At 50.1% G+C, this 27285-nt stretch overlaps 2 protein-coding genes across 3 annotated transcripts in view; one reads left to right on the top strand and one right to left on the bottom strand.

Annotated features, from left to right (window-relative positions):
- Tbc1d8 (TBC1 domain family member 8) overlaps positions 1-17534 on the top strand; it is a 96729-nt gene extending 79195 nt beyond the window's left edge. The window contains exons 10-20 of the mRNA XM_055607341.1: positions 1718-1932; positions 2652-2769; positions 6527-6812; positions 7572-7701; positions 7844-7942; positions 8493-8561; positions 11991-12231; positions 12648-12713; positions 15173-15262; positions 15561-15658; positions 16556-17534. Coding sequence (XP_055463316.1) covers positions 1718-1932; positions 2652-2769; positions 6527-6812; positions 7572-7701; positions 7844-7942; positions 8493-8561; positions 11991-12231; positions 12648-12713; positions 15173-15262; positions 15561-15658; positions 16556-16990 — 1847 coding nt within the window. The 3' untranslated portion in view covers positions 16991-17534. The remainder of the gene's footprint in view (positions 1-1717; positions 1933-2651; positions 2770-6526; positions 6813-7571; positions 7702-7843; positions 7943-8492; positions 8562-11990; positions 12232-12647; positions 12714-15172; positions 15263-15560; positions 15659-16555) is intronic.
- Positions 17535-18064: 530 nt separating this feature from the next.
- Rpl31 (ribosomal protein L31) lies at positions 18065-21557 on the bottom strand. Of its 2 annotated transcripts, none has more exons than XM_055607364.1 (5): positions 21469-21557; positions 21172-21278; positions 19264-19389; positions 18396-18508; positions 18065-18127 (listed from the first exon to the last, which is right to left on the bottom strand). In XM_055607364.1, exons 2-5 carry the CDS (start codon positions 21276-21278, stop codon positions 18096-18098), a joined length of 378 nt encoding a protein of 125 aa, XP_055463339.1. In that variant the 5' UTR covers positions 21469-21557; the 3' UTR covers positions 18065-18095. The 2 variants fall into 2 exon arrangements, with proteins under 2 accessions (XP_055463339.1, XP_055463329.1); XM_055607354.1 differs by lacking the exon at positions 21469-21557 and adding an exon at positions 21392-21441.
- Between the last annotated feature and the right edge of the window lie 5728 nt (positions 21558-27285).

The following is a 27285-nucleotide window of genomic DNA, read 5'->3' as shown; positions in this document are numbered from 1 at the left end:
GCTCGGCTTTGGCCATGCTCCTTCAGGCTTCTACCACTGCCTGGCCCACGACAGTGCCGTCACCCACCCCACTGCTTCCCAGTGTGCTTCAGCAGCTCACACATACACACACACACACACACACACACACACACACACACACACGGAAATCTGCCTCAGAGACAATTCCGGAACAGCCAGGCCTACACAGAGAAGACCTGTCTTAGAAAATAAAACAAAAAGCAAGCAAGCAAACAGACAAAAAAACCCACCACCACCACCACCACCAACAACAACAACAAAAACCAAACCAGGACAGTCAGGACAGTGTTATTCACAGTGAGGAGTGAGCAAAGCAGAGAGGCTGCGCTGTGGCCCGGCCCTGGCACTGTGGGGCCCAGTCTTCTGGGTCCCCTAACTTGCTTTGCTGTTGTTTTCACGTGGGAAGCAGGGGTTTGTGAAGGATAGGAGGTTGCCGTGGCATTGGAGCAGCTATCCCCCCAGCACGTGTGAGCGCTGCTGAGGAGGTCAGAGCCGCTCACTGCAGGGGCACTGAGGCACGGGGCTGTTTTCACTAGACCTAGCTAGAATCTAAGACCTTGCCTGGCCTTTGAGGCAGAATCAGACACACTGCTGTCCCCCCTCCATCCCCCACCCTCAGGGCTCACCTCAGGGGGCAGGTCCCTGAGGGCACAGGCTCCTTACTCGCATGGTTGTGCCCGCCTGAAGCTTGGCTTCAGGGGTGGTAGCCATCCCGTTCTCTGTCGTCCTTTCATGTGCTTTGCACAGGGATACATGGCAATTTCTTATTGAATTAACACGTAACCATTGCGTGTGGACATGTGTGTCTTTGGGCACTTCGGCTTGGCGTGTGCGTGCGCTCGGCGTGCGCCCCCTCTCTGAGCTGCACCGCACCTGATTTGCCCTTTCTGAGTCACATTCTGAGAAAAGCTGCATTCTTTCCTGTAGGCGGTTTGGGCCAGGCAGCCTGGCAGAAGTGAGGTCTCAGAATGTTTCTCGGCACTTACTGCCACATCCCTAGTAATGCCAGGCTCACGGGACCCTCAGAGACCACCAGGAGATGACTCGATGCAATAGCAAGAGAGCTTTATTATGAGAGCGATCGAACTCAGGACCCAAGTCTCACTGACGCAGCAGTAGAGAAGTGGGACCCCGAGCTCTGAGTGAACAGGATTTTTAAAGGGAAAGTCTGTGAGCAGGGGGTTTCCATGATAGCAAGCAGGGGGGGCATATGCCTTGACATTACAGGATTAGGTAAAAGTTAGAAGGCGAGGTGACCTTTTCTGAATCACAATTACCCACGGCATATGCCTCTCTGAGGCGCAATGGCCTAAGACATACGATCACAATGGCTAAGGCATATAATCACAATGGCTATTTTTCTAAGCCATATCTGAAACATTGGGGAGAATTTTCCCACCTGATTCCCAACCGATTCTCATTGATTGTTGCCAGGGAGATGGTCTCTATTTTCTATGAAGCATTTATTCTGTTATATTTCCTGGAGGCTGTTGCTGGGAGAGTTAACTTTATTTTCTGCCAAGTGTACATTCTGTGATGTTTCCTGGTACCTGAAGTCAGCTCGCAGTCAAGATCTTTATTTCAAAATGGAGTTATACTCAGGCTAACTTAAACTCTTCCCCCTCACCCGTGACACCCTCACCCGGGACACTGTCCTGATTGCCATGTGGCCTTGATGTGTTGCTCTTACCTGCAGACGCCGTGACAGACCTGGCCTCGCACCCCGGGTACTATGGGACTTTGGTGGAGCAGTCGCTGGGGCGGTGCTGCCTGGTGACGGAGGAGATAGAGCGGGACCTGCACCGCTCGCTGCCCGAGCACCCCGCCTTCCAGAACGAAACAGGCATCGCCGCCTTGAGGCGGGTGCTGACAGCCTATGCGCACCGGAACCCCAGGATCGGCTACTGCCAGGTGAAGTGTGCGCTGTGTGCGCCTGCGCCTGGTCTGTCTCTAGCCGCCGAGCCAGGCGCCCTCCCAGCCTACACAGCAACTGCTGGCCAGCCGCCTGGCTGCTGGCCGCGGAAGGAGGGTGTGGGGTGGACCTCGCCAGGCTGCTGCCCCTCCCCAGCGCGGTGGGCGTGGAGAGGCCCCGTCCGCCCAGGTCGTGGGGTGAAGCGGCAGAGTGCTCATGGAGGAAAGGGTGATCTGAGGTAGTCACTTTCCCAATGGGAACAGGAGAGGAGAAAGGTCTGCAAGCCATTCCAGGTGGGAGGATGCAGCCAGCAAGGCAAAGGGAAAATCCAGGGATTCAAACAACTCAGCTGACTGCATTAGAAGCCCTGACATTTGCAAATAGAAGATTTACTTTTCCAGTGGATCAACAGACCGCAGTGTGCGTGTGCCTGTGAATGTACAGAAAATAGCTGGATTGACCCGGGCCTAAAGCCACGTCACAGCTAACTGCAGTGACTGACTCATGATCGTTCCGTTTCTGGGTGTCATTATGCTTGGGGTGACTAGCCCTGTGGGTCATTTGGGCTTGTTTTCTTTTGTAGTTCAAACCCAGGGCTTCTGCACGCTGGGCTAGTGCTTGTCCACTGATCTACACCCCCAGCCCGGCTTGTGGGTTTTAATGTTTGTGTGGCAGTGGGTGGCTCGGGTACTGACGGCCTCTGTGACCCTCCGTGCAGTCCATGAACATCCTGACCTCTGTGCTGCTGCTCTATGCCAAAGAGGAGGAAGCCTTCTGGCTGCTGGTTGCTGTGTGCGAGCGCATGCTGCCTGATTACTTTAACCGCCGGGTGATCGGTAAGCTGCCCTCCTCCTCCCCCTCTCCTGCTGCTCTCCTTCCTCCTCTCTCCTCCTCTTCCCCTCCCTTCTCCTCTTTTCCCTCCTCCCTCTCCTCTCCCTCTTCCTCCTCCTCTTTTCCCTTCTCCCTCTCTTCTCTCCTCTCCCTCCTCCTCCTCTTTTCCCTTCTCCCTCTCTTCCCCTTCCTCTCCTCTCTCTCCTCCTCTCCCTCCTTCACCTCCTCCTCTTCACCCCCTTCGCTCCCCCTTCCACCTCCTCCTCCATGTCCAGGGAGTGATGCCTGAGCCTTAGGGAAGACATTGTTCACTCTTCTGCTCTTCTCAGCCAGGTTGCACACACACCGCTTTTGAAAGTCCATGTTGTGGCAATAAAACCAGGTAATGCCATGAAACACCTATGGCATCTGGATTGAAAAACAAATGGGTTGAAATAAATAGCTCACATATAGGAGAGAGGGAAAATCCCTAGGTCAAGGAACAGATCAGAGTAAAACAGCAGTGACTTTTTATGGCTGCCGTGGCCTGGAAAGGGAGAGGCAGTCCTCTGGGTGACCAGGCCAGCTTCCGCAGGTGTTTTCATTGCCCTGGAGGAGAGGAAGTGGCGCTGTCTGGGACCCTCACCGGGGAGATTGTGGGGAAGCTTTCCTCTGTCCCTGTCGAGCTTACATTGGTCCATTTGTGCTGTTGCTGGAAGGAAGTACATGGTGCCAGTTACTTGTGAGACAGGCTGGCGTAGCTCGGTTTTGAAGGCTGAAGCTAGAGCACCTGCACAGTTCCGGCGTGGGCTCCACGTTGGGAATGCGTGCTGGAGCATGTGGTCACATCTCCCAATACGAAGCAGAGCGAGTTTGGTGAGAACACACCAGCTCCTTTTACTGCAGACTTAGCAGAAGAAAACCCTGTCTTGCCCCCTAACCCGAGCGCCGTTCGTTAGGCCCTACCTCCAAGAATGCCACCGGGAAACCAAGCGTTAACACAGAGCCTCCAGGGCTGGGCAAGATTAAATTCTGTCCTGACCGCCCGAGAGGCCTTGGTGAGCCTCCACAGGGTAGACTTTCTCTGCTGTGATCAAGATATGTGTGTGTGTTAGTTATTTTTATAAAATTGTATTTGTTTCTCAGTTTCTTTCTTTCCCCTGCTAGCGGTAAAATAGTTGAGACTCTGTTGTATTGTTTAATAAGCTTCACAGCACAATATGGAACAGTGATGAGACTGTTCTTGTCCCTCCATACTCTGCTGGCTTCCTGCCAACGCAAATCCCAGAAATACTCTCACTTTGTAGCTGTCCTGCTCCAGCTCCCTCTCCTCATGTCTTCTGGACCTCTGCCTGTGGCTGAGTCCCCTCCTGCCTCTTCTAACCTCTCCACCTCTTCCTCCAGCTGGCAGGAAGCCCGGCCCTATTCTCTCCCTTGCTCAGTGATTGGCAGTGAGCTACTTTATTGGCATATCAGGGGCCAGTTGGGGAGCAGTGTTTATACAATGTTAAGACAGGAGATTCTCAGAACAAGGACTGCAACCAGATATGGGGTGTGGGGGGGTACAGAAATGAGCATTTGAATCACACAGTAACCTCGTGCCTACACAGAGTGCACAGTCTCTGGCCCCACAACCGCCTAGTGGAGAAAGCATCACATCAAGGCAGGCAGTTTCTTAGGGGACTTCTTAGTAATCCAGATAAAGCATCAAACTAGGCAGCTGGGCATAGTGGTACGCACCTTGAATCTTAGCACTTAGGAGGCAGAGGCAGGAGAATTCTTGTGAGTTTGAGGCCAGCCTGATCTGTGTACTGAGTTCCAGGCTAGCCTAGCCTACATAGAGAGATCCTGTATTGAAAAACTAAATAAGAAATAACAAAATTAGGGTGGCAGGACAGGCAAGATGGCAGTGTGGGGAAATGTACCCTCTGCCAAGCGCCATGACCTGAGTGTGAGCCTGCAGAGTGGAAGGAGAAAACGGATTCCAGCCAGTTGTTCTCCTACCTCCATGCATGCCCTGCCCCCTCCACGAATGCATGCACACACACACACACACACACACACACACACACACACACACGCTTTGAGAGAAAGAATGCGCTATTTAGAACACGTCCCTCACCACCGGTCACTGCCTGCCCCGGGGCTGCCTGCAGCTGGTGTCTGTCACCTTCAGGGAAGATGGCCTGCTCTGGCAGGAACTGGTTTGTGTCTGGCTTCCTTGAACACTACCTGTGGCGGGCATTTATTTGCCTTGGTGTACATGGTAGTCTGCGCGTCTGTGTTGCTGAGCCCTGGACCCCGAGGTTCACACCGTGACTGGTTGGTCTGCTCCCTGTGTGAGTGAGCGTTCTCAGGAACAGCGGCAGCTGGGTGAATGTATGAAAGGGGGATGTCCTGGCTCGGCCAAGAGCGACTCTTACAGTGGAGACGCAGAGTCCAGTCGTTTCTCGGTATGTGGGGCTGGTGTCTCACAGTCCCCATTCCGCCCTGAAGGACTGCTGAGGAGCTGCTGGTCCTCAGATTTCATTAGAATCCTAAAGTAGCTGCTCTGTCACTGGTCAGGGAAGCAGCAGCAGCAGTGATAAGAGCAGGAACCTGTTAGCAAGAGCGAGGGCAAGCGGGCAAACGGCCATGTTTCCACCTCCCCGCCTCCAGAAGGGGCACCCACACTGCGGGCAGGCTGCCCACTGAGTGCTCTGATCAGAAAATTCCCCACGGGGGTCCCACGGGGGCCCCATGGGGGTCCCCCGGGGGTCCCTGACTGCTTTCCTTTTAACTGATTCCCCAAGTTGATGAGAATTTGGGTTGCTTTCTCCTTGAGCCCATGACCAACGGAGTTGAGTGAATATTCGTGTCATGTGTTCCGTGTTCCCCTGGGAGGTTTGTGGGTTAGGGGGTTAGGTGCACAGTTCTCAGGGAACAGGAAGCCACTGGTCTTACTGAGTGGATGTGAGGGCATCATTTACGCGTTTTCTTTCAGCAGCGTGAAAACCTGTTCGCTTTGTGTCCTTGTTAAAACTTGGGACTGTCCTTTTCGTTTTATCCACGTGTTGGGAATGACATTTATCATGTGGTTTTTACTTGCATTTCCCAGCTAACTAATCGATCTGAACAGATTTCTTTGTGTTTACTGCCATCTGAAGGTAACGTTCAGCTTATTTTGAGAGGAAACTGGCTGTTGGGCTCCTGCAGAGCTGCCGAGTTCTGTGCTTTGGGCTTGTGTCTGCCGGGCAGCTGTGCTGTAAGGGTGTTCTCCAGTCAGGCTTACGTTTGCATTTTGTTGATGGGGCTGGCCTCGGAGATCCGCCTGCCTCTTCCTGCCTGCTGGCACTGAAGGTGTGTGTCGCCACCGCTTGTCGAAGAAAGGCGTTTGTAGTGTTTTTGATGGCTAGTACTTTTTACGTCCTAAGCTAATTCTGTCACGTTCTTGTATTTTCTCCTAGAAGTTCTCAATTATGAGCATTCACCTTCAGGTCTGTGGTTCTTTCCAATGTGTTTTTCTATGTGTAAGGTGAGGTTAGAACCCCCCCCCCCCACCCACTGAATAAGCACTAATTTTTTGGAAAGATTGTCTTTGCATTGAATGACTGTGGTCAAATGTCAAGAATTAGTGAACTAAATACATGTCCTTTCCTGGGCTCAAATTGTTGCGTCATGACATGAACGCAGAGCAAGCTCAATTTCAGCCCAGAGCTAGAAGGCTTGAGCCTTCCCACCGGGGCTTCCTGCTCTGTCTGGCAGGGGCTCAGGTGGACTGGGGCTTCCTGCTCTGTCTGGCAGGGGCTCAAGTGGACCAGTCTGTTTTTGAGGAGCTCATCAAGGAGCACCTCCCTGAGCTGGCGGAGCACATGACCGACCTCTCGGCGCTGGCGTCCGTCTCCCTCTCCTGGTTCCTGACGCTGTTCCTCAGCATCATGCCGCTGGAGAGCGCGGTGAGCGTCGTCGACTGCTTCTTCTATGACGGGATCAAGGCCATCTTCCAGCTGGGGCTGGCTGTGCTGGAAGCCAATGCAGAGGAGCTGTGCAGCAGCAAAGACGACGGGCAGGCCCTGATGATCCTCAGCAGGTGGGTGTGGGGCCGTGACAGAGGTTGCAGCCAGGGCAGCCGGACGGCCGCAGAGGGAGGCCACTGTGAGTGGGCCGCTTATCCAGACCTGCCCCGCAGCACCCATCGTCCCGTGGTCTCTCCAGACTGAGTCTGTCATGAGGCATCACACTGGGATACAAAGGTCACCATCTCCTCTCGCTCTTCCTAGAGTTCAGGGAGAATAGGGCCCTAAGCGCTTTTGCCTCGGGTAGATCCACAGTGGCGCTGACCAGGACGGAGGACCAGGAAGTGCCAGCTCACTCGGGTGTGGAAGAGTCAAGTGCGGAGCCATGGTTCCCGATGGCTGCGTCTCCACCCCTCAGGGGTGGTGGTTCAGCTCTTCTGGGTGTCAAGTACATGGCCCCTGACAGTAGCAAGCTCACATTATAAAGTAACAAGGGAATCATTTGGCTGGGGACCACACGTGGGGAGGTGTATTAAAGCGGTGCGCGTTAGGAAGGCTGAGACCCCGGGGCTAGCAGTGAATGAGCTACAGGATCCCGTGAGGTTGAGGCCAGGCCTCGGGGACGAGCGGGCCGTTTGCTTTCAGAGTGCTCAGGCTGTTCGGCTGACCCCACCGTAAGGGGATTAGCAGGGCACAGCCCTTTCTGCTGGAGTGACGGTGTTGGGTGCCTTGCCCTGCCCCGTGTGTTGAGAGCGCGCAAGTGCTGGGACCTCCTGGGCCCAGTGCTCTGCCTTGAGCGTGGGTGCAGACCTTAACTGTGGGTGTGTGCTCAGGTTTCTAGACCACATTAAGAATGAAGACAGCCCGGGGCCCCCCATCGGCAGCCACCACGCCTTTTTCTCTGACGACCAGGAGCCCTACCCTGTGACCGACATTGCAGATCTGATCCGGGACTCCTACGAGGTACCGGAGCCCCCGTCCCCTGTCCCATCCGGGCCCCTTCCTGCTCGGAGGCAGAAGTGTGCCCGGATGCAGACTGGAGGGCGGGTTTCTGGCTGCGCCCCCTCCCCCCCAGCTCTGCACTCAGCAGGCCCTGTGTCTGCAGAAATTCGGGAAGCAGTCTGTGGAGCAGATCGAGCACCTGCGCTGCAAGCACAGGATCCGCGTCCTGCAGGGCCACGAGGACACCACCAAGCAGAACGTGGTGAGCACGCCTCCCGGGCTCAGGGGAGCCGGCCGTGAGTGCGGCCCTCAGCCGCAAGCCGCACAACACGGGAGGAGCTGCTCTCCTCTCCTCTCCCCTCCCCCAACTGAAAACTCACAAACTTAGCAGCCGCGAGGTCACATGGAAACAACGAGTCTCTAGGAGTCAAATGAAAGCAGCTAACTAAGCTTGGGTTCCCAGGTTATAAGAAGAGATGGTGCCCACGGTTCTGGGTGGGGGCTATACAATGCCCAGGCAGATGGCCTGCGTTTAGTGTCCTTCAGAAGCAGCTCTCAGCCTGGAGTCTCTGAGGCATCTTCGCCTCCATTAGAGCTTAACACGCTGGCTCAGAACGCCGTGTGCACCTGGAAGGGGGTGGAGTTCACCTTTCCTAACCTGAAATTTGTGACAGAAAGGAGTTGAGACAAGGGTGCTGGATGTGCCCCCCACCAGGAGGGAGGTCCCACCCATCCCACCCTCCCTCTGGTTGACCCGGGGATACAGGGGTACAGGCCGGGGAGTCACTCATCACTTCAATTCTTTCCCTAAGCTCCGTGTCGTTATCCCGGAAGTCTCCATCCTTCCTGAAGACCTGGAGGAGCTCTATGACTTGTTCAAGGTAGGGAATCTAGGAGGGGGATCGTGTCCTGGGCCTTGAGCCGGCTCCTAGCACACAGGGCCCAGCCTGCCTCTGGGCCTGGGCCTTCTTGTAAGGGCTGAGAGCTGCCCCAGGGGCCTGCCATGCATTTTCTCTGGCAGCAGAGGCTAGAGATGGCTCATCTAAAACCTTAACAGTCAAGAGACCAGCGCCTCCTGTAGGTTTGTCACTCTTCCCTGGAGCAGAGGCGCTGGCGTGACCCCAGGACAGCCTCACGGGACGCATCAGTGGAGCAGCACTGCGGCTGTGCCGCGATCAGATTCTCGCCACTCCGCCATGGGTTCCGAGTCCGCAGCGGAGGCAGGGACTGTTCTGAAATGATCGCATCTCCCCCTGCTTCTGCCCCATGTACTGTGTGCTCCGTCTGTAGCTGCTTCATGTGTTTTCCTTGGTGCTATCAGCGCTTCCTCACGCTGTACAACTGTCACTATTATCATTGTCGGGGTGTAATGCCTTCTAGTTGGCTTTTAGGGCACGCACTTAACTTACAACAGTTTGTTTTTGAAGCAGCGTCTCCTGCGTTGCCCAGGGTAGCTTCTATGTCTCAGGTTAGCTGGGCACAGTCAGTTCCCTGTGATTTACTCTCTCACCCTGACTCTATCAACAGATAGTGCCTCTTGTGTGTATGCTGACCGGAGCCCACTTTTATTAACTACCAATATTAGAGCAAACTGGAGAGCCCAGTTTTATTTTTTACTGGAAATAGCGAACTAGAGTTTCAATGCTTGCGTTGTTGTTTTTTGAACAGGGTCTCACAGTATCCCGGGCTGGCCTAGAACTCACTGCCTCCCAAGTACTGACCTTGGCTTTTGAATAGTGTGCCACCTTAATGACCAAATTGTGTGGGCGTATTTTTTTTTTCATAGTGAGTTTTTTTGTTTTTGTTTTTAGAGACAGGGTTTTTCTGCGTAGCCTTGGCTGTCCTGGACTCACCTTGTAGGGCAGACAAACTCACAAAGATCTGCCTGCCTCTGCCTCCTAGAGTGGTGGGATTAAAGGCATGTGTAATCCATGCCTGGCTCATGTGGGGCATACTATCTTCTGGTTTCGGTTTAAGTGTATCCCTTGGCCTTTGAATCAGAACTACACAAATCTCCTCACCCTGTTTTATAATATTCAATAGGTTCAACTGAAAATGTTGTCCTCACTTTATTTCCTCCTTCCTTAGGCTTAGCATCCGCAGGCATGGTCTCTGACCAACTACTTTAAATATTCTTTCCATTAAAGACTGGACATGGTGGTGCAGGCCTACAACCCAAGCTCATGAGAGTCTGAGGCAGCAGGCTCAGTAGTTTGAAAATAGGCAGGGGCTACGCAGTGGAAAAGCCAAACCACAGCAAGGTGGAGGATTGCAGATGACTCTGCAGGAAAACCTGCTTCCGCCAAGCTCAATGACCTGAGTTCAGTCCTCAGATACTGTGGTAGAAGCAGAGAACCTGCACCCACAAACTGCTCTGTGACTCAGTGTGCACACAAACACACATCAATAAATAAATCCGGGGTGGGGGTTCCCTGGGAGGGAGTAGTAGAATGTTTCTGTTTCTATGACAAAATACCCTGACCAAAAACAAAAACAGAACAAAAAAGCAATGCAGGAGAGGAACGGGTTTGTTCCGATCATCATTCCAGGTTACAGTCCGTTATGTTGGGGAGGTCAGGGCAGGGACACGGCTAGCTGGCCACATCATATCCGCAATCAAGGGCAAAGACAGTAAATGCATCCTTGATGCTTGCAGCTAGCTGCCTCTTCAGTCATTCAGGGCCCTCTGTCTAGGGAGTGTTACCCACAGTGGGGTGGATCTACCGACAGCAATTAATAAGCAAGATGCCCCTCCCCCCTGCTTGCCCATGAGCCAACTTGTCCGAGGTCTCTTCCCAGATGGTTCTCAGTTGTGTTGCGGTGACAGTTAAAACTAGCCAGCACACCTGGCACGGGCAGCTCGCTGTGTCCCTGATCCTTAGTACCGCATAGAAAAAAGATGGCTGGTACTTGATAACACTTAATACTGACTTTAAAGTAGTTCTTTGAATTTCTGAGCCCAGGCATGTGATGCTTGTTCTCTCTCCAGCTGAGACCATTCTTACTACATTCAGCTAAATTCATACACTCTTGCTGTGATGATGCTCCAGAGAACATTTGATTTCTTATTTTCTTTCTTTCCATAGTCTGAATAACACTTGATTTTTAAAAGTATAATTGAAAGACATAAAATACCTACTTAAAGAAAAAATCTGTAAGCAAGCAAAAATTGAAAGTGGGACTGGAAAGATGGCTCAGAGGTTAAAAGCACTAGCTGCCCTTCCAGAGGTCCTGAGTTCAATTCCCAGCAACCACATGGTGGCTCACAACGATCATGAGATCTGGTGCCCTCTTCTGGTGTACAGGTGTACATGCAGACAGAACGGTGTATATATAATACATCTTTTAAAATTTGAAAGTGGCCTGCCTTGTTGCCTCTGTGGCCCTTCCTTGCACAGGTAATTGCTGTTAATCTGTGAGTTTCCCTCTCAAGTGCATGCAATATACATTCAGATGACACACTTTTCCCCTGCATACAGAGTGTGGACTGTTGATAACAGCATTGCACTTGCCTTCTAGTGTTGGCACTAGTTTTGATCCGCTAAAGACAGAGGGTACTTTTTTTTTCGGGGGGAGCAGTTAGATTTAGCATGCATGTGATGGTTTTTATCAAAAGAGGCTGGACTCTTCTCAATGAAGGGGTGAGTTTTGATTGCTTTAGATTTTAATGAATTCCTAGGACTTGAAAAACCACTGCTTGCAAATGTAAAGTTGCTAATATACACAGTAACAATTCAGAAAAGAAAGAAGTCTCTGCTGTGAGCCTTCAGCACCCCAACCAACAGGTAGCCTGTACTACTGTCTCCTTCCAAGTTCTGTAAATGTGTGTGCTTTCTGAATTTCAAATAACCATTTTCAGTGAAAATAATAAAAAGTATCTTCATACTTAAAGCTATGTCAACAGAACTATGCATTTAAGACTAGATAAAATATAAATTTTGTATCATGTACATTTTATCTCAAAGAAAAAATTTTTGTAAAGTATATTTCTTGTAAAAATAATTTTGTAAAAAATTCACAATGAAATAAAAATTGATATTGACGTGGACAAGGTTAACAAGGAAACACTTGGCCATTAACTTAGCCATCCTGTTGAGGAATGTTTGTCTGAACTCCAGGTTTTGCTGGCTTTGGGCAAAGTGGGGACAGCTTTTCCACCTGTGTGGTCGTGCAGCATTGCCACTCAGTAAGAAGCACTTCTGAGACAAAACCACCATGAAGGAGGGCTGTGTGAGCCTCAGCTTTAACTGCGCGACCTCCCAAGACACCGATGGTCCTGTGTGACAAGCTTTTTTCCTCCCTCATTTAAGAGAGCACACATGATGAGCTGTTACTGGGAGCACCCTAGGCCCATGACCCTCCGCCATGATCCCAGCAGGCCCTATGCTGAGCAGTACCGCATTGACGCCCAGCAGTTTGCACACCTGTTCCAGCTGGTATCACCGTGGACCTGTGGGGCCCACACGGAGATACTCGCTGAGAGGACCTTCAGGCTCCTGGATGACAACATGGACCAGCTCCTGGAGTTCAAAGCCTTCGTAAGCTGTCTAGGTAGGACTCCTCAGGTTTTTGCTGTAGTGAGCCGAGTTGGCATTTATCTGTGAATTGAAGATGAGGGGCAGGCAGGTCTACACAACCAATTTGTTTATAATTCACCTGCTTACCATCATTCTGTGGTTTTCAAACTTTGCAGGCTCCTGCTAGGGTCCCCCTTACGTGTCCTTCAGGGATGGGAGGGATTTGGCTCTCCAAGTTCAAAGCCACTGACCTGTTCCCCTTGATAGCCAAGGCGTGGCCATGGTTTGCCGTGTTGCCTAATACCAAAATCTTTCTAAAGCACATAGTCATGAGGTTCTAGTGTGGGGTGAGGGTGCTGGGAGCAACAAGTGTTCAGCTTGGCCGTACTGAGCCTGAGCCACAGCAAACGAATTCATTTGAACCCAGTTTCTGCCTCTGCAATCTTGCAGACATTATGTACAACGGAGAACTGAACGAGAAGATTAAGCTGCTGTACAGGCTTCATATCCCTCCAGGTAAGCCAGCCTGCGCTCTGCTTCACCCCGAGGTCAGCTTTGTAATGACACTGCGCTGCTTCTTTAGGAATTTCATTTCCCCTTTCTCCACGTGGATACCAGTTTTCCCTGGTTAAGAAGGCTCTACTTTTTCCCAGGCCATTTTTGGACTCATTGGCTCAAGACTGCTTGGATGTAGCTGTGCTGGTTTATTTTTTTGTTCTATTCCATTGGCCTTTGTGTGTGTTTATGTTAGTGTGATGCGGTTTGGTTTTTTGTGGGGAGGGGAGATTGGTCTTTTGAGAAAGGTTTCCTGTGTAGCCCTGGCCATCCTGGAACTTACTCTGTAGACAAAGCTCACCTTGAACTCAGATACTCACCTGCCTCTGCTTCCTGGACCGTTAGGACCAGACTGCAAGCAGATGCACTGGTGGGGTCCTGGTGTAGAGGACCTCGTCTGTCCTGTGACCAGACATCCCGACAGAAGCCCATCACTGCGGGTGATAGGAACTTGATTCTGTCACATCACACCCACAGTGAAGAATGCAGAGCAGTGAATTCGGTGCGTACCTGTGCCAGGTTACCTTTCCCATGCAGTGAGGACCTCAGGTCCAGGGAGCTGCTGCTCAGGGGTCTCTGCTGATCCAAGAAATCCCTCCCAGGCTCCAGTTTAGCAGTCCTCCAGCCAGCTTAGTCCCGACAGTCCTCATGGAGATCCTGTCCAGGTGATTCTAGACTGTGCAGACTGAGCTAAAACCATGCTGGTGTGGACCTGCACTGGACAGCGTCCCCTGTCCCGTGACGACACACACCGAGGCTTCGTCACAGCGTTGCAGTCGGCCAGCTCGATAGGCTCGCCCTCCCGCTGCAGGGGCCAGTGGCAGGGTCTGCTGCGGAGGACTGAGCTTGCCCTGCGGTCAGCCTCTTGCTCACTCTGGGTGAGGCCCTGAGGAGTGGCACGGCTTGTGCTGGGCTTGGCTCTTCGGATGGTGCTCACTCCACCATCACCCCTTTCAGAGCTATTTTGTCACCTTTGTTAAGTTTTCCTGCTCATGGGGTCTGAGGTGAGTCAATCTACCATGTATAGTCTTCACTGCACTTTGTTTTTATAGTACTTGAAGTTGGTTTTCTCAATCTTCATGCCCTTTTATAACTTGTTTTCATTCCTACTTCACCACTGTAATTTCACTAGTTATAAATACTGCCTTGATAGCAATGTCTCCACCCATTAAGTCTAGAACCCTGGAACACACAGAGATGTAAACCTAAGGTCTTGTTCCCTATGTGACTGCACTCAGGTCAGTTCTCAACTGCCACTGCAGTTACACAGCCTGCTTCTCACATTTTACTATAAAACAGTTCCATCCCAACTGCTCCAAACACCAGTTAGGCTTATAATTTTCCTTACTCGATTTGAGTGGTCTCACAGGTGTCACTCTGCCTAAAATTTTAGACCAACAGTTACCATACAGAACCGAGTCCAAGCTCCCAGATAGTTGTAGTTTGGGACCATCTTCTGCAAGTTCCTTAAATCAAGTTTTAATTTTATCTGATTTATTCTGTGAATGGCTCTGTTCCGCTCCAGTCATGTAAGGGTGGACCATGGTCAGCCTTGTTGACGAGGTCCAGTGGCTTTGTGGCTGGGCAGTTTCACCGTACCCTGCATCACCCTTCGCCTGCACTATCCCACACTTCTGCAACCTACTCCAGGTGTCAAGTGGACATCTGTGCCACTGCTTTCTGGCTTCTAAGATGTGTTCAGCTAGTCCACGTTGTAGCTAGCATCAGTGAACAGACCTTCTGGGCAAATGATTGTTCCCCGTGTGCCTGGGACGGTTTGGTTATTCTTCAATGTTTAGATTTGGTGGCTATGACCACCGCTGCTGCTAATCAGGTATGTGTGAAAACAGTTTCAGCTGATTCTGAGGTGGGATTTCTGGGTTTGACTCAGAAGGCAGAGACCTGCCTTCCTCTGCTGGAATTAAAGGCATGAACCACCACTTAACCAAGTTTTTGAGGACTCCAAATTGTCTTCCAAACCAGCTGAAGAATTTTTCTACCAGCAATGTGTGGTACTGTTTTATCTAGTACACTTAAAAACAACTCAGCTGCTTGGGATGCAAGTGCTCCTTAAAAACTATGTAGGAGCCAGGCAGGCAGATTTCCAGGCCAGCCAGGGCTATGTAGACCCTTCCTCAAGCCCCTCCCCCAACAGAACGACCCTCAAGGGACACTATCTAAACCAATCATGTGCTCACTTGAAGCAAAGCTTTCCAGTATTAGGTTTGCTGTTTTTCCAGGCCTGCAGGAATGCAGTAACTACTTCTGTCTATATACCCAGAAAGGATTTTGCTTACCCTCATTTGGCTTTTTTGGCTCTGTAACTGTCAACTCTGTAAGTTGGGAACTAATTGATGGCTTACACTTTAATTCTTGATCTTTCTTTTAGCCAAGCTGAGATTTGTTTAAATTCTTTTTAGCCCTCACTGAAAATGACAGAGACAGCCAGTCACCACTGAAGAATCCTCTGTTGTCAACCTCAAGACCCCTGGTGCTGGGCAAGCCCAATGGTAAGTATCTCTTCACTCCCTGCTCTGAGGAGCCTGTCCCCTCTCCCAATTGTTACCATTCAGGCTGTGGCTAGTACTGCCTGACTGCCCCTGTCCACTTGGTTCCTTCTCTTTGATCTTACTCTAGGGTTCTTGTTTTAATAAACAGACCCAAGAACAGGGACAAAAAACATAATTTCAGCCATAAAAACGTAGTTTCTTGCATTTTGCTCTTATATGAAACTCCAGTAGAACCTGTTCCTTTACTGTTCAAGTTTTATTGTTCATAAATTTAAAGCTGTTGTTTCCCTTTGTCAAGGTGACACAACTGATTATCAGAATCAATTGAAACAGATGATTAAGGATTTAGCCAAAGAAAAGGATAAAACGGAGAAAGAGTTGCCCAAAATGAGCCAGGTAAGTTTTCTTTGGGAAGAGAAACACCGTGGCAGCTTGGGCCCATGTGTGTTGTGATGCAGTGGCCTCTTCAGAACAGGGGGCTGCAAAGCAACAGCGAACACTGCAGCCTCCTCCCTACTCTCCCTCCCAGAAAGGCTTCTTCAGGGCCACCATGCGCATCATGAAGGCAGGCCTCGCTGGAGAACCGTCGTTCTGCCAATACATGAGAAATGTAGGCTCAAAGTTAGGAGTGCTCCTGCTTCCTAAGACTTCATATTTAAAAGCATGTGTCGGGGCTGGAGAAGGGGCTCAGTGGCTAAGAGCAGTGTGCCCTTCCAAAGGTCCGAAGCTCAAGTCCCAGCACCCACACGGTGGCTCACACGCAGAGTGCTATAAATAAATCTTATTGGTCCTGCCAGCAATTTACATGTATGCTACTTAAGTTGCCCAGAGCTGTCTGGGCTAGTTCTTTAAAAAAATGTAAAGTTCCGTTGTGTCGAAACCACTCAATGTCCTGGTCATTTTTTGTAGCTTAAACACCACCCCCCTGCCTGTCTCCTAAGCGCTGGGCCTGAAGGCACAGGCAGTTTTTATCCCTAAAAAGGAAGGCCAAGCACAGCTTTGGATTTTTGAGGCCTGTGCAGGCTGACTTGCTGGCTCAAGGAAAGAACCCAGTCTGTGAGCTGACTTTTCCTACTAATTCCTAGCAGCACAACCTCAGGTTAGCATGGAAACCCCCTGAGAAAATGCTCTTTGGATACAAGGACCAATGCTCTGCAAGTGGAACTAGGCAGTAGTGATATTATAACCTGGTGCGAGGCGGCAAGATCATGGGTTTAAATGGTTTGTTTCTGATAGTGTGAACGTATACTTCCATCCTCCAGCTAATATCACATATGGACTTTTTAATTCTAGAGGGAGTTTATCCAGTTCTGTAAGACTCTGTATAGCATGTTCCACGAAGCCCCAGAGGAGAACGAGCTCTATCAGGCCATCGCCACGGTAACCACGCTGCTGCTGCAGATCGGAGAGGTGGGCCAGCGAGGGAGCTCAGGAAGCTGCTCCCAGGAGTGTGGGGAGGAGCTGCAGGCCTTGGCTCCTGAGCAGGACTCAGTCTTTGCTGAGGCTGAGAAGACGCCACAGGCCTTTCCCGAGGCAGAAGGGGACTGGACTGTGTCCCTTGAACATATCTTAGCATCACTTCTCACTGAGCAGTCACTGGTAAACTTTTTTGAAAAGCCACTCAACATTAAATCCAAACTTGAAAATGCCAAGCTCAATCAGTACAGTCTCAAAGTTCTGGAGATGAGCCACTCGCCACACCCTGAACTGAAGCTGAATAACCTGTAGCCAGCCACCTGCTGGGGAACACACTGGAGCTGACCACACCAAAGCACGGGCTGTCAGTCACTGCCCAGACTTCAGTCTAAAAACCAGGGAACTCTATAAGCTGGGTCTGTGAATAGCTGGCCTCACACCCACGGCTCGGGGAGCTGCTGCAAGCCTCACACATCTCTATTTATTCAAGGACAGGCCAGTGGGGGAATGTCGTTTACACTGTGACTCTCAACTTTGCTGAAAGCAGCATCTCTGCTGCGACGCTGGTTATGAGTTCGCCCTTCAGTTGACAAACCGAAGGCACAGTACACAAAGACTGATCAACCCTGGGCTCATCTTCCACTGTCAAGAAACAAAGCTCACCTCCAAGATCCCACAATCATTGCCTGCACAACTTGTATTTGGCTTTTTTTGCACTAATTTTGTTTCAATGCTGGTAATTGAAACCATTTAATATATTTGGTTGTACTCACTTTATATGCCCTTCCAAAAAATGTGTACAAACTATGCTTTCAATGTTGGTCCAAGGTTTTTAATAAAAACTTTTCTTTTTGTACTTTTTCTTTAAACCTTATGTTACACTATCTTAAGGGCATAGCACATTCCAGGGACAGAATGGAGTGGCTGGCAAAGATGGCTAGAAAGGCAAGGCTGGCAACTCTATAGTTGATTTCTGGGACCCATAAAAGAAATTCAGTGTCACTTAACAGCTATCACCTCAGGCTTGCAAATACACCTGAGCCTGAAAATGAGACTCAACACTCTTCTTGGCTCTAAAAGCTGGGTGTGGTGGTGTGAGCCTTTAATGCCAGCACTGGGGAGGGAGAGGCAAGTGGCTCTCAGAGTTCAGGGGCAAAACAGTCTACAGAACAAGTTCCAGGACCACACAGAGAAACCTTGTCTCAAAACCAAAAAATCCCCAAAGCCTAACACTGATTTCTGAGAATGTGTTACATACTTCCAATTCCCCAAGTACCCAGAGCAGCAGCTCTCAATTAACTCCCACCAAATCCCCTTAGCCCCCATTCTATACACCAAAAATTCCACCTGTGGGGCAGAAGAAAAAAGGGGAAACCAAAACCTGGAGGCAGTTGTGCAACTTTATTTGACATTCAATTTAGTTCTCGTCCACATTGACCGTCTGTAGATCTGGAAGAAGAAGTGAGCGCCAGTCAGCATCCACGTAGCCCTCACCTCAACCTAGTCTCAGGGCACTTGGACATGAACTCCACCGCCATCACAGGGAGGTCCTGACTATTGCCCCCATCAAGACAGCTTTAGTGAAGGCCTGCTATTTCACCTGCCACTCATCCCTTCCCTGAGAACAGTAAAAGCACACTAACATTTGATAAAATTTGGGCTGAAAGGTGGTAATAATTTTCTGCTATAATTTCAGCCCCAACAGCATGACACTTACTTTTGAATGTGGTCACCGGCACGTAAGTTACCAATGTGTAGAGCTTGTTTGGTGAATCCTCATCTTCATTACGTTTTCTGGACAAGCGTACTCGGATGCGATAAGGAACATTCCTAATAAAATATGTGTTGCTAAGGTCACTGCCTCCTGTCAGAAAGCAGCCATCGAGTCCTGTTCCTACTGCTCCGATAAGCAAGCCTTTCTATGACCCTGAAAACCTACCCAGATGAGGGCCAAGCTGCCATCTCAAGAGGCCTGCCTATTAACGTGTTGAGGCGGCCACCAGAGGACCCACCACCCTAAGAAAGGCCCACACTGCCCACCCAAGCGCCGCTGCAGGCTCATCTGCTTGACTATCTCAGCGCGTGCTGGGCGCTCTCAGGCCCCAGGCCGACAAGACTCCCCTACTGCAAGGCAGACACTGTAGTTGCCTGCAGGGTCACCTAACACAACCACAGCCCCACACTAGCGCAGCGTGGTCACAATATTAGTGCCCGCTGCAGAACCACCCATTCTTCTTACTCACTGCACTGTGAAAGGTGACCCCTGACCCCAGAGCTCCTTACGTTTTGGGGGGGGTGAACCTCTAAGAACCCACCCATGCATTACAGGGCAGCACACAAACCCCCATTCCTGGCAGATGAAGACTCCTCCTCAGGACTGGCCAGCACCCCAGGCTCCTCCACTTTCTCCTGCCTTAGAGCCCTTCCAGCCCCAGCCTCTTCCGGTTTCATCAAGTGCTAACACCACTGTCCCTGTATCTTTCTACTACACACCTGGCACCAAAGTCAAACAATCAAATGTGCCCCGTGGACTTGGTAGAGGGAACTGGACAGGCTGGCACCACCATAACGATTAAGTTCAATACCTTATTCCTTTGGCCCAGACAGCTTTATTGAGCCTTGTATCTATGCGCACATCTGGAGTCCCCATCTCTTTCATGGCAAACTTCCGAATTTCTTTGAGTGCCCGGGGAGCACGCTTCTTGAAGCCCCTGAGGTTCAAAACAGAAGCATATAAATAAATCAAAAATTACACGGCCCTCATAAAACCTGAAACCAGTGGGAATTCCCCACAATCATGAAATGTCCTGCAACTAGCATCAGTACTTGGGACAACACTTGAGGTAAATATTAAATATATCCTACACCCGAGCCGAAGATGCCATACTTTCCATCATACTGTTCACCAACTGTCACTCTCACAGCAATCCTGAATGCCGGTGTTTCGCTGAGGAGCAGCGATGATCCAGCAGCTGGGAATACCTGCTCTTGCAGAGGACCCGGGTTTGGCTCCTAGCACCAATGTGGTGCACAGAAACAGGCAGAGCACGAACCAAGAAGACAACATTGTGTGGAAGCGATTCTGCCATTCACCCAGATCTTACGCTTTCAAATGATTACAGAGCCTTTAACTAACAGGGAGCTTGTCTTAAAAAAAAAAAAAAAAAAAAAGAAAAAAAAATCTTTTAGGGCGTGTGGTGCACACACACCCTGGAGGCTGGGCAGGAAGTCCTCACATCCAAAACCAGGCAAAAGATCTTGTTCCCAAACAAACAAACAAACCCAACAAAAGCCTCGTTCTGTCCAGCAACTCTCCCCACCATCGTCCTGTCTGTAGTGCCCAGACAACCCACTTCACACCTATCTACAAAAACGGGGACCAGAAATAATAGCAGTTAATCCAACGGACAAACTGTTACCCAGCTCACACAAGCAAGCCACAGGCCGTATCAATTACACAAGGGCAAGGACACACCGGGAAAGAGATGGAGCGCTGACCAATTTCAGTGTTATGGCTAGGGAATGGAAACAAGACGAGCCGTCATCACTTCAAGGAGGAATGTGCAGCCAGTCAGAGCGGCTTTTAGAGGAGAGCTAGCACTGGACTGAAGTGAACCAATGGATGAAGGAGCCCAGAGACCCTCACAGGGTCTTCCAAGGTAGCAGGAAAGGCCTGGAAAACTGCGACCACAGCAGCCTGTATCCACACCTACCTCTTTCACCCAAAGACAAACCCTCCAAACGCTGGGCAATTAAAAGATCACCTTCAACTCAAAAACTACTTGTCGCCCTCTGGTAAGCTTGGGAGAGCTGGGTCCTTACTTTGCCACCTACCTGCACAGCTCAAAGCAGTGCCTGACCGCTCGTGCTCAGTATGCCCCGACCGTGGCCCACAGGCAGCACCCGCACACCGCGGAGACCCCACACAGGACAACACACAGAACGACAATACATTTCAGTCCGACAAAATCTGCCTCGGGGCTCAGCGCTCTAGTCCAGTTATAACCTACACGCACCTGAGCGTGTGTAAACACATTTACACTGAACAAAGGTCGCAAGCACCCGTCCCCGAAACTGCCGCACCACACACCGGCCCCCAGCATTTCCAGTACCACACCTGGACCCCAATAGCACGATCTGTACGGTCAGGGGACTTGAACAACCCCACCTCACGCCCAAGAAGCTCAGCGCCTCGCAACGGGCTGGTTCCCCGCAGCGTTTAAGTCGCTACAGGTTTCCCTTCACAAACTCGTGCTTCTCAGTCGCCCGCATCGCAAACACACTGTCTTCTTCGCGCCGCCAGGTTTCCTAGCGTTCACGGACACCCAAGCACAACCTTCCGTTTCCAGTGACCAAGCGGCAGTCGCTCCCTGCAGACCCCGCACGCCTTGAGAGGGAAACGCCGGGCGCTCCCCAGGGCGCCGGGTCCCGCAAGCAGCCAGGCGGCGGCCGGCGACAGCCACCAGCCCAAGGGGCCCGCGCGATGTACTCACACGCCATGGATGCGCTTGTGGATGTTGATGGTGTACTCCCGGGTCACCACCTCGTTGATGGCAGAGCGGCCCTTCTTCTTCTCGCCACCCTTCTTGGCGGGAGCCATCTACGTGCAGGAGACGGCGGAAAAGCCCGAGCTGAGTTCCCCTCCGCGAGTCCGCGCCCGGAACCCCGTGGCCCCCGCCACTGTCCTCCCACGGCCCGGACAGCGGAACACACCCCACCAAGCCTGGCCGCCCCGCGCCCGCCGAGGATGGAGCCGGATTTCAGGGGCGCGACCCCGCCGCCATACTCACTCTGCCGGGGCCAAGCTGGAAAGGACGGCCGCGAGGGATTGTGGGAAGGAGAGCCGCGTCGCAGTACGACTTCCGGGTCACGGGGCGGCCGGAGGTCAGGCTGTGACGTAAACGCGGCGCGTCGGAGGCGGAGCGAGCCCCCGTGGGGCGGGGCCGGGGCGGGGCCGGGGCGGGGCCGAGGCTGTCAGTCTTCTGGCCGTTCGCAGTGCGCTGTGCCTGCTCCCGGTGAAGGTGCTGGAGGGATTTAACCTTCGTGGTCAGGGCCAGGAGAGAAGACGCTCTTCTGCTTTTCGCGTTCACTCGTCCGTTCAGTCTACATTTACTGAATTAGGTTCTGTGCTTGGCGCTGGGTCCCAGGAACGAACGAGGCCACAACCAGAGGGCTTATTTTCCAAGTCGAAAATGCCCACGTAAATGCCAGGCACTTCCGTAGGAAAATGCACGAATCCAAACAAGTCCGAACAGCCAAGTGTGGGGGTGCCTGCTTGTGACCCCAGAACTTTGTAAGTTGGGTCAGGTGATGATCCTTGTCTACACAGTGAGTTTGGGCCAGCCTGAAGAGGGCTGGGAGTAGTGACAGAGGGCTAACCACACTTCACAACATCCGAAGACTTCTCCCTGGGGCTAGGAGGAAAGCAGTGGACCCACTCCGGTCCAGCTCCTGTGGGGTCAAGCCGTTAAAGGGTTCCACGGGAATGCTGGTTGGCACTGTAATTCTGCCCAGAGAGCTCCAGCAAATTCCAATGCAATCTTCCGAGCAGAGCCACCCAAAAATCTTTTGAAAGAGAGTGAGGTGTGGTACACAGGAGGAAGGGCAGGGGGATAGCGAGGCTCAGGCTGCTCTGGACCACATACAGGCCAACCTTGGCTACACGGTGAGACTGATCCAAGGGTGGGATAGAGGAGAGGGGGGGAGGTAGGGAGGATATGAAAATCTGAATTTGGAGAGGTAGCTCAGTGCTAGAACACTTGCCGACATATGCAGGCTCTGAATTTGATAGGCACTCCTCCATCACAAAAACGGAAAGCAGCCTGGTGATGAAGAGGGTTCCAAGAGGATGCAGCCTGGGAGATTGGTAAGGAGGAGGATGCTGTGATACACCCGTGATGGGGTCCTAAGCAAGGCAGCAAACAGGGGACCAGAAAAGAATAGTGCAAAAGGCCTCTTAAATGAAAACTAGTAGTTCGAAAGTAATTTTATCTGAGACGGCAGCTTAGGGGAAAGACATTCCTCAAGAAGAGTAACATCAGAAAGTGTCACACAGTGTGTCATCTAGTAGGCAAAATCAGTGCGATTCTGTGACTTTTGTGTGAGTCTCTTAATTAGCAGGACACATCCTCAGAGATGTGTCATCGACCATCTTTATTGTTGTGCAAACACTGTAGCGTGCACACATACATGTGCTTTAAGCCTACGGCAAACCTAGGTCATATGGTTTGTATCTTCATCCCTGTGGCCCGTCAGTGGCTGCCGTCATTGTGAATTCATGGCTCTGACCCTTTCAGCTGTGTCCCAACAAAGTGAGCCAAGAACAGGAGCGAAAGCAGCACTACTATTATTAAACACCGCTTCCCACTCTTACACTGAGCACCAGATTTTCATCTTGCTTTCTTTGTTTTGTTTTTACAGACTGGGTTTCTCTGTGTAGCCTTGGCTGTCCTGGATTCACTCAAACTCACAGAGATCCTCTTGCCTCTGCCTCCCCCAGTGCTGGGATTACAAGTATGTGCCACTGTGCCCAGCCAGACTTTAAATGCTTTTTTGAAAAAAATAAATAAGATTTATTTATTTGTTTATTCATTTATTATCAGAAGAGGGCACCAGATCTCATTATAGATGGTTGTGAGCCACCATGTGGTTGCTGGGAATCGAACTCAGGACCTTTAGAAGAACAGCTGGTACTCTTTGTTGTAACCTGCTTAAGTTCTGTAGCCCCTCTGTTGACGCCTACTTTGTTTCTTAGCATAACTATGGCTCCTCCGTTAACACCTGCTGTAGTCTTTAGCCTATCAGAAGCCATTTTGCCTCCAAGTATGTCTCTAGGGTTTCGGTTCTCAAACTTTGTATGCTTGTTACCTGGACACTCTATGAAGTCACCCAACTACAGAACCAATCAAACTAAATGTTACGTCCTACACCTGGGATACTTTGTTGCATTTTTGTCACCTAATTGTTACCTAGTTGGGTTTGTTTCCCACACCTGGTTACAGTTTTGCTACCTGGTTACTGTTTTTTTTGTTTTTTGTTTTTTTGTTTTTTGTTTTTTTTTTTTTGTATAAAGAAACCCGCCATAGTTTCAGACCAACCTCATAGTCTGGCTTCCCAGTCTGAGCCCTGACTGGTCAGTTTCTGTTTAATTTTCAGGTTCTAGAAAGAAGTTTGAACTGTTTTTGGATGGGCTTGGCTAACAAGATGAAAGAGGAGCTAGCTCCCACTTGTCAGTGTGCTGACTTGAGCAAAGAAATAATAATGGTTAATTAGAAAAGCTGAGTTTAAAGAAGGCCATGAGTTCATGACTTAGTACTAAAAGTGTAACATGACTAATTTAAGAAGTCAATAAATTATAGACATGCCCTTTAACCATTAAGCTAAAATTCAAAAAGGAAAATTTCTCCTGCCTCATTTCTACAAAAAAACAAGGCTATTTATCTGCATGATATGAACTTCATCTGACCACTAACAACATTTCTCTAGATCATTCAAATTTGATTTTTTTTTTTCCAGGATACTATTAACGGCTGACTTTGAGATCTTCAGGCTACAACATGAACAGATGTTAAAGTCATTTTTATATCACTAAAATTTAAGCAGGACATTTTGACAAGAGTGCAAAAGCCATGACTAAGAACTGTTTAACTGCAGCGTACACATTTAATCCCAGAGACAGAGGCAGGTGCATCTCTGTGAGTTCCAGACCAGACTGATCTATATAGGTAGCTCCAGGCCAGTCAGAGCTACACTGTGAGACCTTGTCTAAAAACAATGTTGTTTGTACTTGAAACATTTTAGTTGCTGGAGAAAGAAGATGCTATGATTTGAGTTGGTTTGTGGTATCTTAAACCAAATGTTCCTAGGTCACAAACAACCTTGACTGAGTCCAGACACTATATTTTCCCAGATAGTAAGGTCATGTTTTTTTCTGAAATAAATATGTGGTTGCAAAATAGCCTTTAAATGAGCTAAGTTAATGCATAAAGAGGTCAGTGATTGCAACGCCCATGATGCTCGCATTTAGTGGAATATTACACAATAACAGTTTTTTTTTTTGAGTTTACCCAAATTCTGAGCATGTGCAAAATTCAGGCAGAGCTAAATTAAATTAGGACCACAACATACTCCACTCTCTTTTAATGGCTTCCAGCTAGACAGTCTTAGGATAATGAATATACTGTGTCCGTCAACAATCTTGTTCCACTTAGGATTTAATTACCAATTAAAATAAGACCACACTTAAACTATAAATTCTTTTCCAGAAAAACCCAAGCTCTAACCCTTAGACAATGTAAGGTTAAATAGGTTATAGAGTTTCATACGGACTTCATCTTTTAAAAACAGGGTTCACTTCGAATTCTTTCAAAAAGCAAATGTTCCTCTCAGTGGATGCAAACTATTTAGGCTTTCCTCCCACCCTATTCCCGCCCTCAGGCATAGGGCAATCAAGGGTCGAGTTCTGCAGCAACCTCACGGGATCTAAAATTGATCCTAGCTAGAGAACCAAAAGGGAGCTGTCATCGTTTCACCGAAGGGGCGAGAGTATAGACTTAGCTCGATAAAACTGGAAGGAACACAGCTCCATGCGGCCGACATGTTTGGAAAAGGAGAGATCATTTTGGTTCTCAAACGCTGTGAGCTCCCGGGCAGGTAGTTTTCAGACGCTGCTTAGCAACCTGGGACCCACATCTCCTGGAGCCTTGTGTGCAACCTTCCTCAACAAAGCAACCAGCCAGTCCTAATGCCCTCCTAGTGACTGCCTAGCAACCGCTGGTGGCTCGCCTTTTGTGGTCAGACACTCTGAAACCTCTCTTGGAACTGCAGGCAGTGGGACAACTCTGTGTTTTCAGTGCACGTGAGCAACCTGGGTGCACGGAGTGAACTTTCAGGGGAAATCTCCTGTTCGCCGTCCTGAGCCGATGCCTGGTGGCCCCTCATTTGTGTGCGCTTCTTCCTGTCTCTGAGCAAGGCAGGAAGAACCCGGAGTACTCAGTCTAGACCACCAGCAGCGCTGAACTGCCCTCATGCAGCATGCCGAACCTCACGAACCAGTCGGCTGCGGCGGACTTCCCGCTCCTTGCCTTCCCTCAGTCGTGCGCATGTGCGCACATATCGTACACGGAAACACCTACCTCGCTGGCATCATTGGTCTAAGTGTTGGCAGCGAGAGTCCACAGGACCCATCCCGACTGAGCACAACTGCAAGCAATGAGTGACTGCTTCGGTGGGGAAGGGCTCCATCATTTTTATGGGTCACCTGTGTTCACAAGATTGAGACGTTCCCAGCAACTTTTTCCTGATCTTATTTTGTTAACATTTCTACGAGGAAACATTGTTTTTTCTGTCACAAGCTTTAAAACCTTAGGAAAGTGGCAAAATGCTGCTGCTCAAAACAAAAACAAACAAACAAACAACTCTCCATCATTTCAGTACTGGTTATTTTTGTCTACATGGCTGCTCTGGCAAGAGATCACATCCAAAGACCTTTTAGGTCTGTGTGATCCAGCTGGAATACAAACATACTTTAATCCAGGAGACAGAGGCAAGCAGATCTGAGTTCAAGGCCAGCCTGGTATTCGGGTTTCAGGTAAAGAAAAGCTTAGGTCCAGGCATGGTGGTACACACCTTTAATCCCAAACAATGAAGGTAAAGTCAGTTTGTAGAAGGAAGCACCCATGTTTGAAAGTGATGTTTAATTGAGTAGCAGAAAAGCTGATGAATCAGAGAAAGATTTGACAGACTAGGATAGCCCCAACTCTCACGAGAGGGGGGGAGGGTGGGTAGGCAGTCTTACTGGGAGAGCTTTATGGAAAGGGGTTGAGAGAACAAGCTAGACACAGGTGCAGAGAGAATGAGAATGAGAAGGAGCCAGAAGATTAGAGCAGATTGCTAAATTAGTTTGAAGCTAAGCAGAGCAATTTAGGGGTGGAGAAGCCAGATTGAGTGAGTCAGCTGGGAGAGGAGTTTGAGCCAGAACAGCTGAGTTGAACTAGCTAGCAGGAGTTCCGGAAAAAAATCAAGACAGGGCAAGCTTATTCAGCAGTACTTCTCAGAGGCTGAAAACATTCTAGGCCTCAGCTAGATGGTATGGAGGCTAGAAGCTTCCAGGACTAGGCCTAATAGCAACTGAAGGAGGCAAATAGAACTTTTTCCTTATATATCCTGTAGTTTGGGTCTTGGGTGACCCCCAAAGGTCCACGCATTGAAACCCTGGACCTCAGCTACTGGGTGTAGCACAACCCTCAGCAGGGCTGGGCCGCCCAGGGGAATAAAGTTTGGTTGTTGGGGTGTCGCTTGCATGGGACCCTGACCCCTTTCTTATTCTTTGCTTCGTGGCCATCTTGAAGTTAGCAGGCCTTCTGTGTGGGGAACTCTTTCCACGATGCTCTGTGCTGCCACAGGCCCGAAGCAACAGCACCGTGGGACCGTGCAGCGGAAACCCAGAGACTTCGAGCCCATCTCTGTGATGGCCGTTACCTCCCTAATCACAGTAGCAGAGAAGCTGACTAAAAACTTCACTTCTAAAGCCTTCAACAGCTTGGAAAGTTTTGAAGTTTCGCAGTTGAAAGATCCATGTGTGGATGTACGACAAGGGACAAAGGAAA

Source organism: Psammomys obesus, unplaced genomic scaffold, assembly GCF_907164565.1.
Source record: "Psammomys obesus unplaced genomic scaffold, mPsaObe1.curated_primary_1811, whole genome shotgun sequence".
Taxonomy (NCBI): domain Eukaryota; kingdom Metazoa; phylum Chordata; class Mammalia; order Rodentia; family Muridae; genus Psammomys; species Psammomys obesus.
The sequence above is the reverse complement of the archived record's forward strand: the minus strand, read 5'-3'. Positions and strand labels throughout refer to the sequence as shown.

Bases quoted from the DNA above. Each gene is read 5' to 3' on its own strand.
- Rpl31 (XM_055607364.1), bottom strand. From the start codon at position 21,278: ATGGCTCCCGCCAAGAAGGGTGGCGAGAAGAAGAAGGGCCGCTCTGCC. The intron at 19,390-21,171 runs GTGAGTACATCG...TTTGAACCTCAG, and splicing joins CACAAGCGCATCCATGGCGT to GGGCTTCAAGAAGCGTGCTC. The intron at 18,509-19,263 runs GTATTGAACTTA...ATATTTTATTAG, and splicing joins GTCTGGGCCAAAGGAATAAG to GAATGTTCCTTATCGCATCC.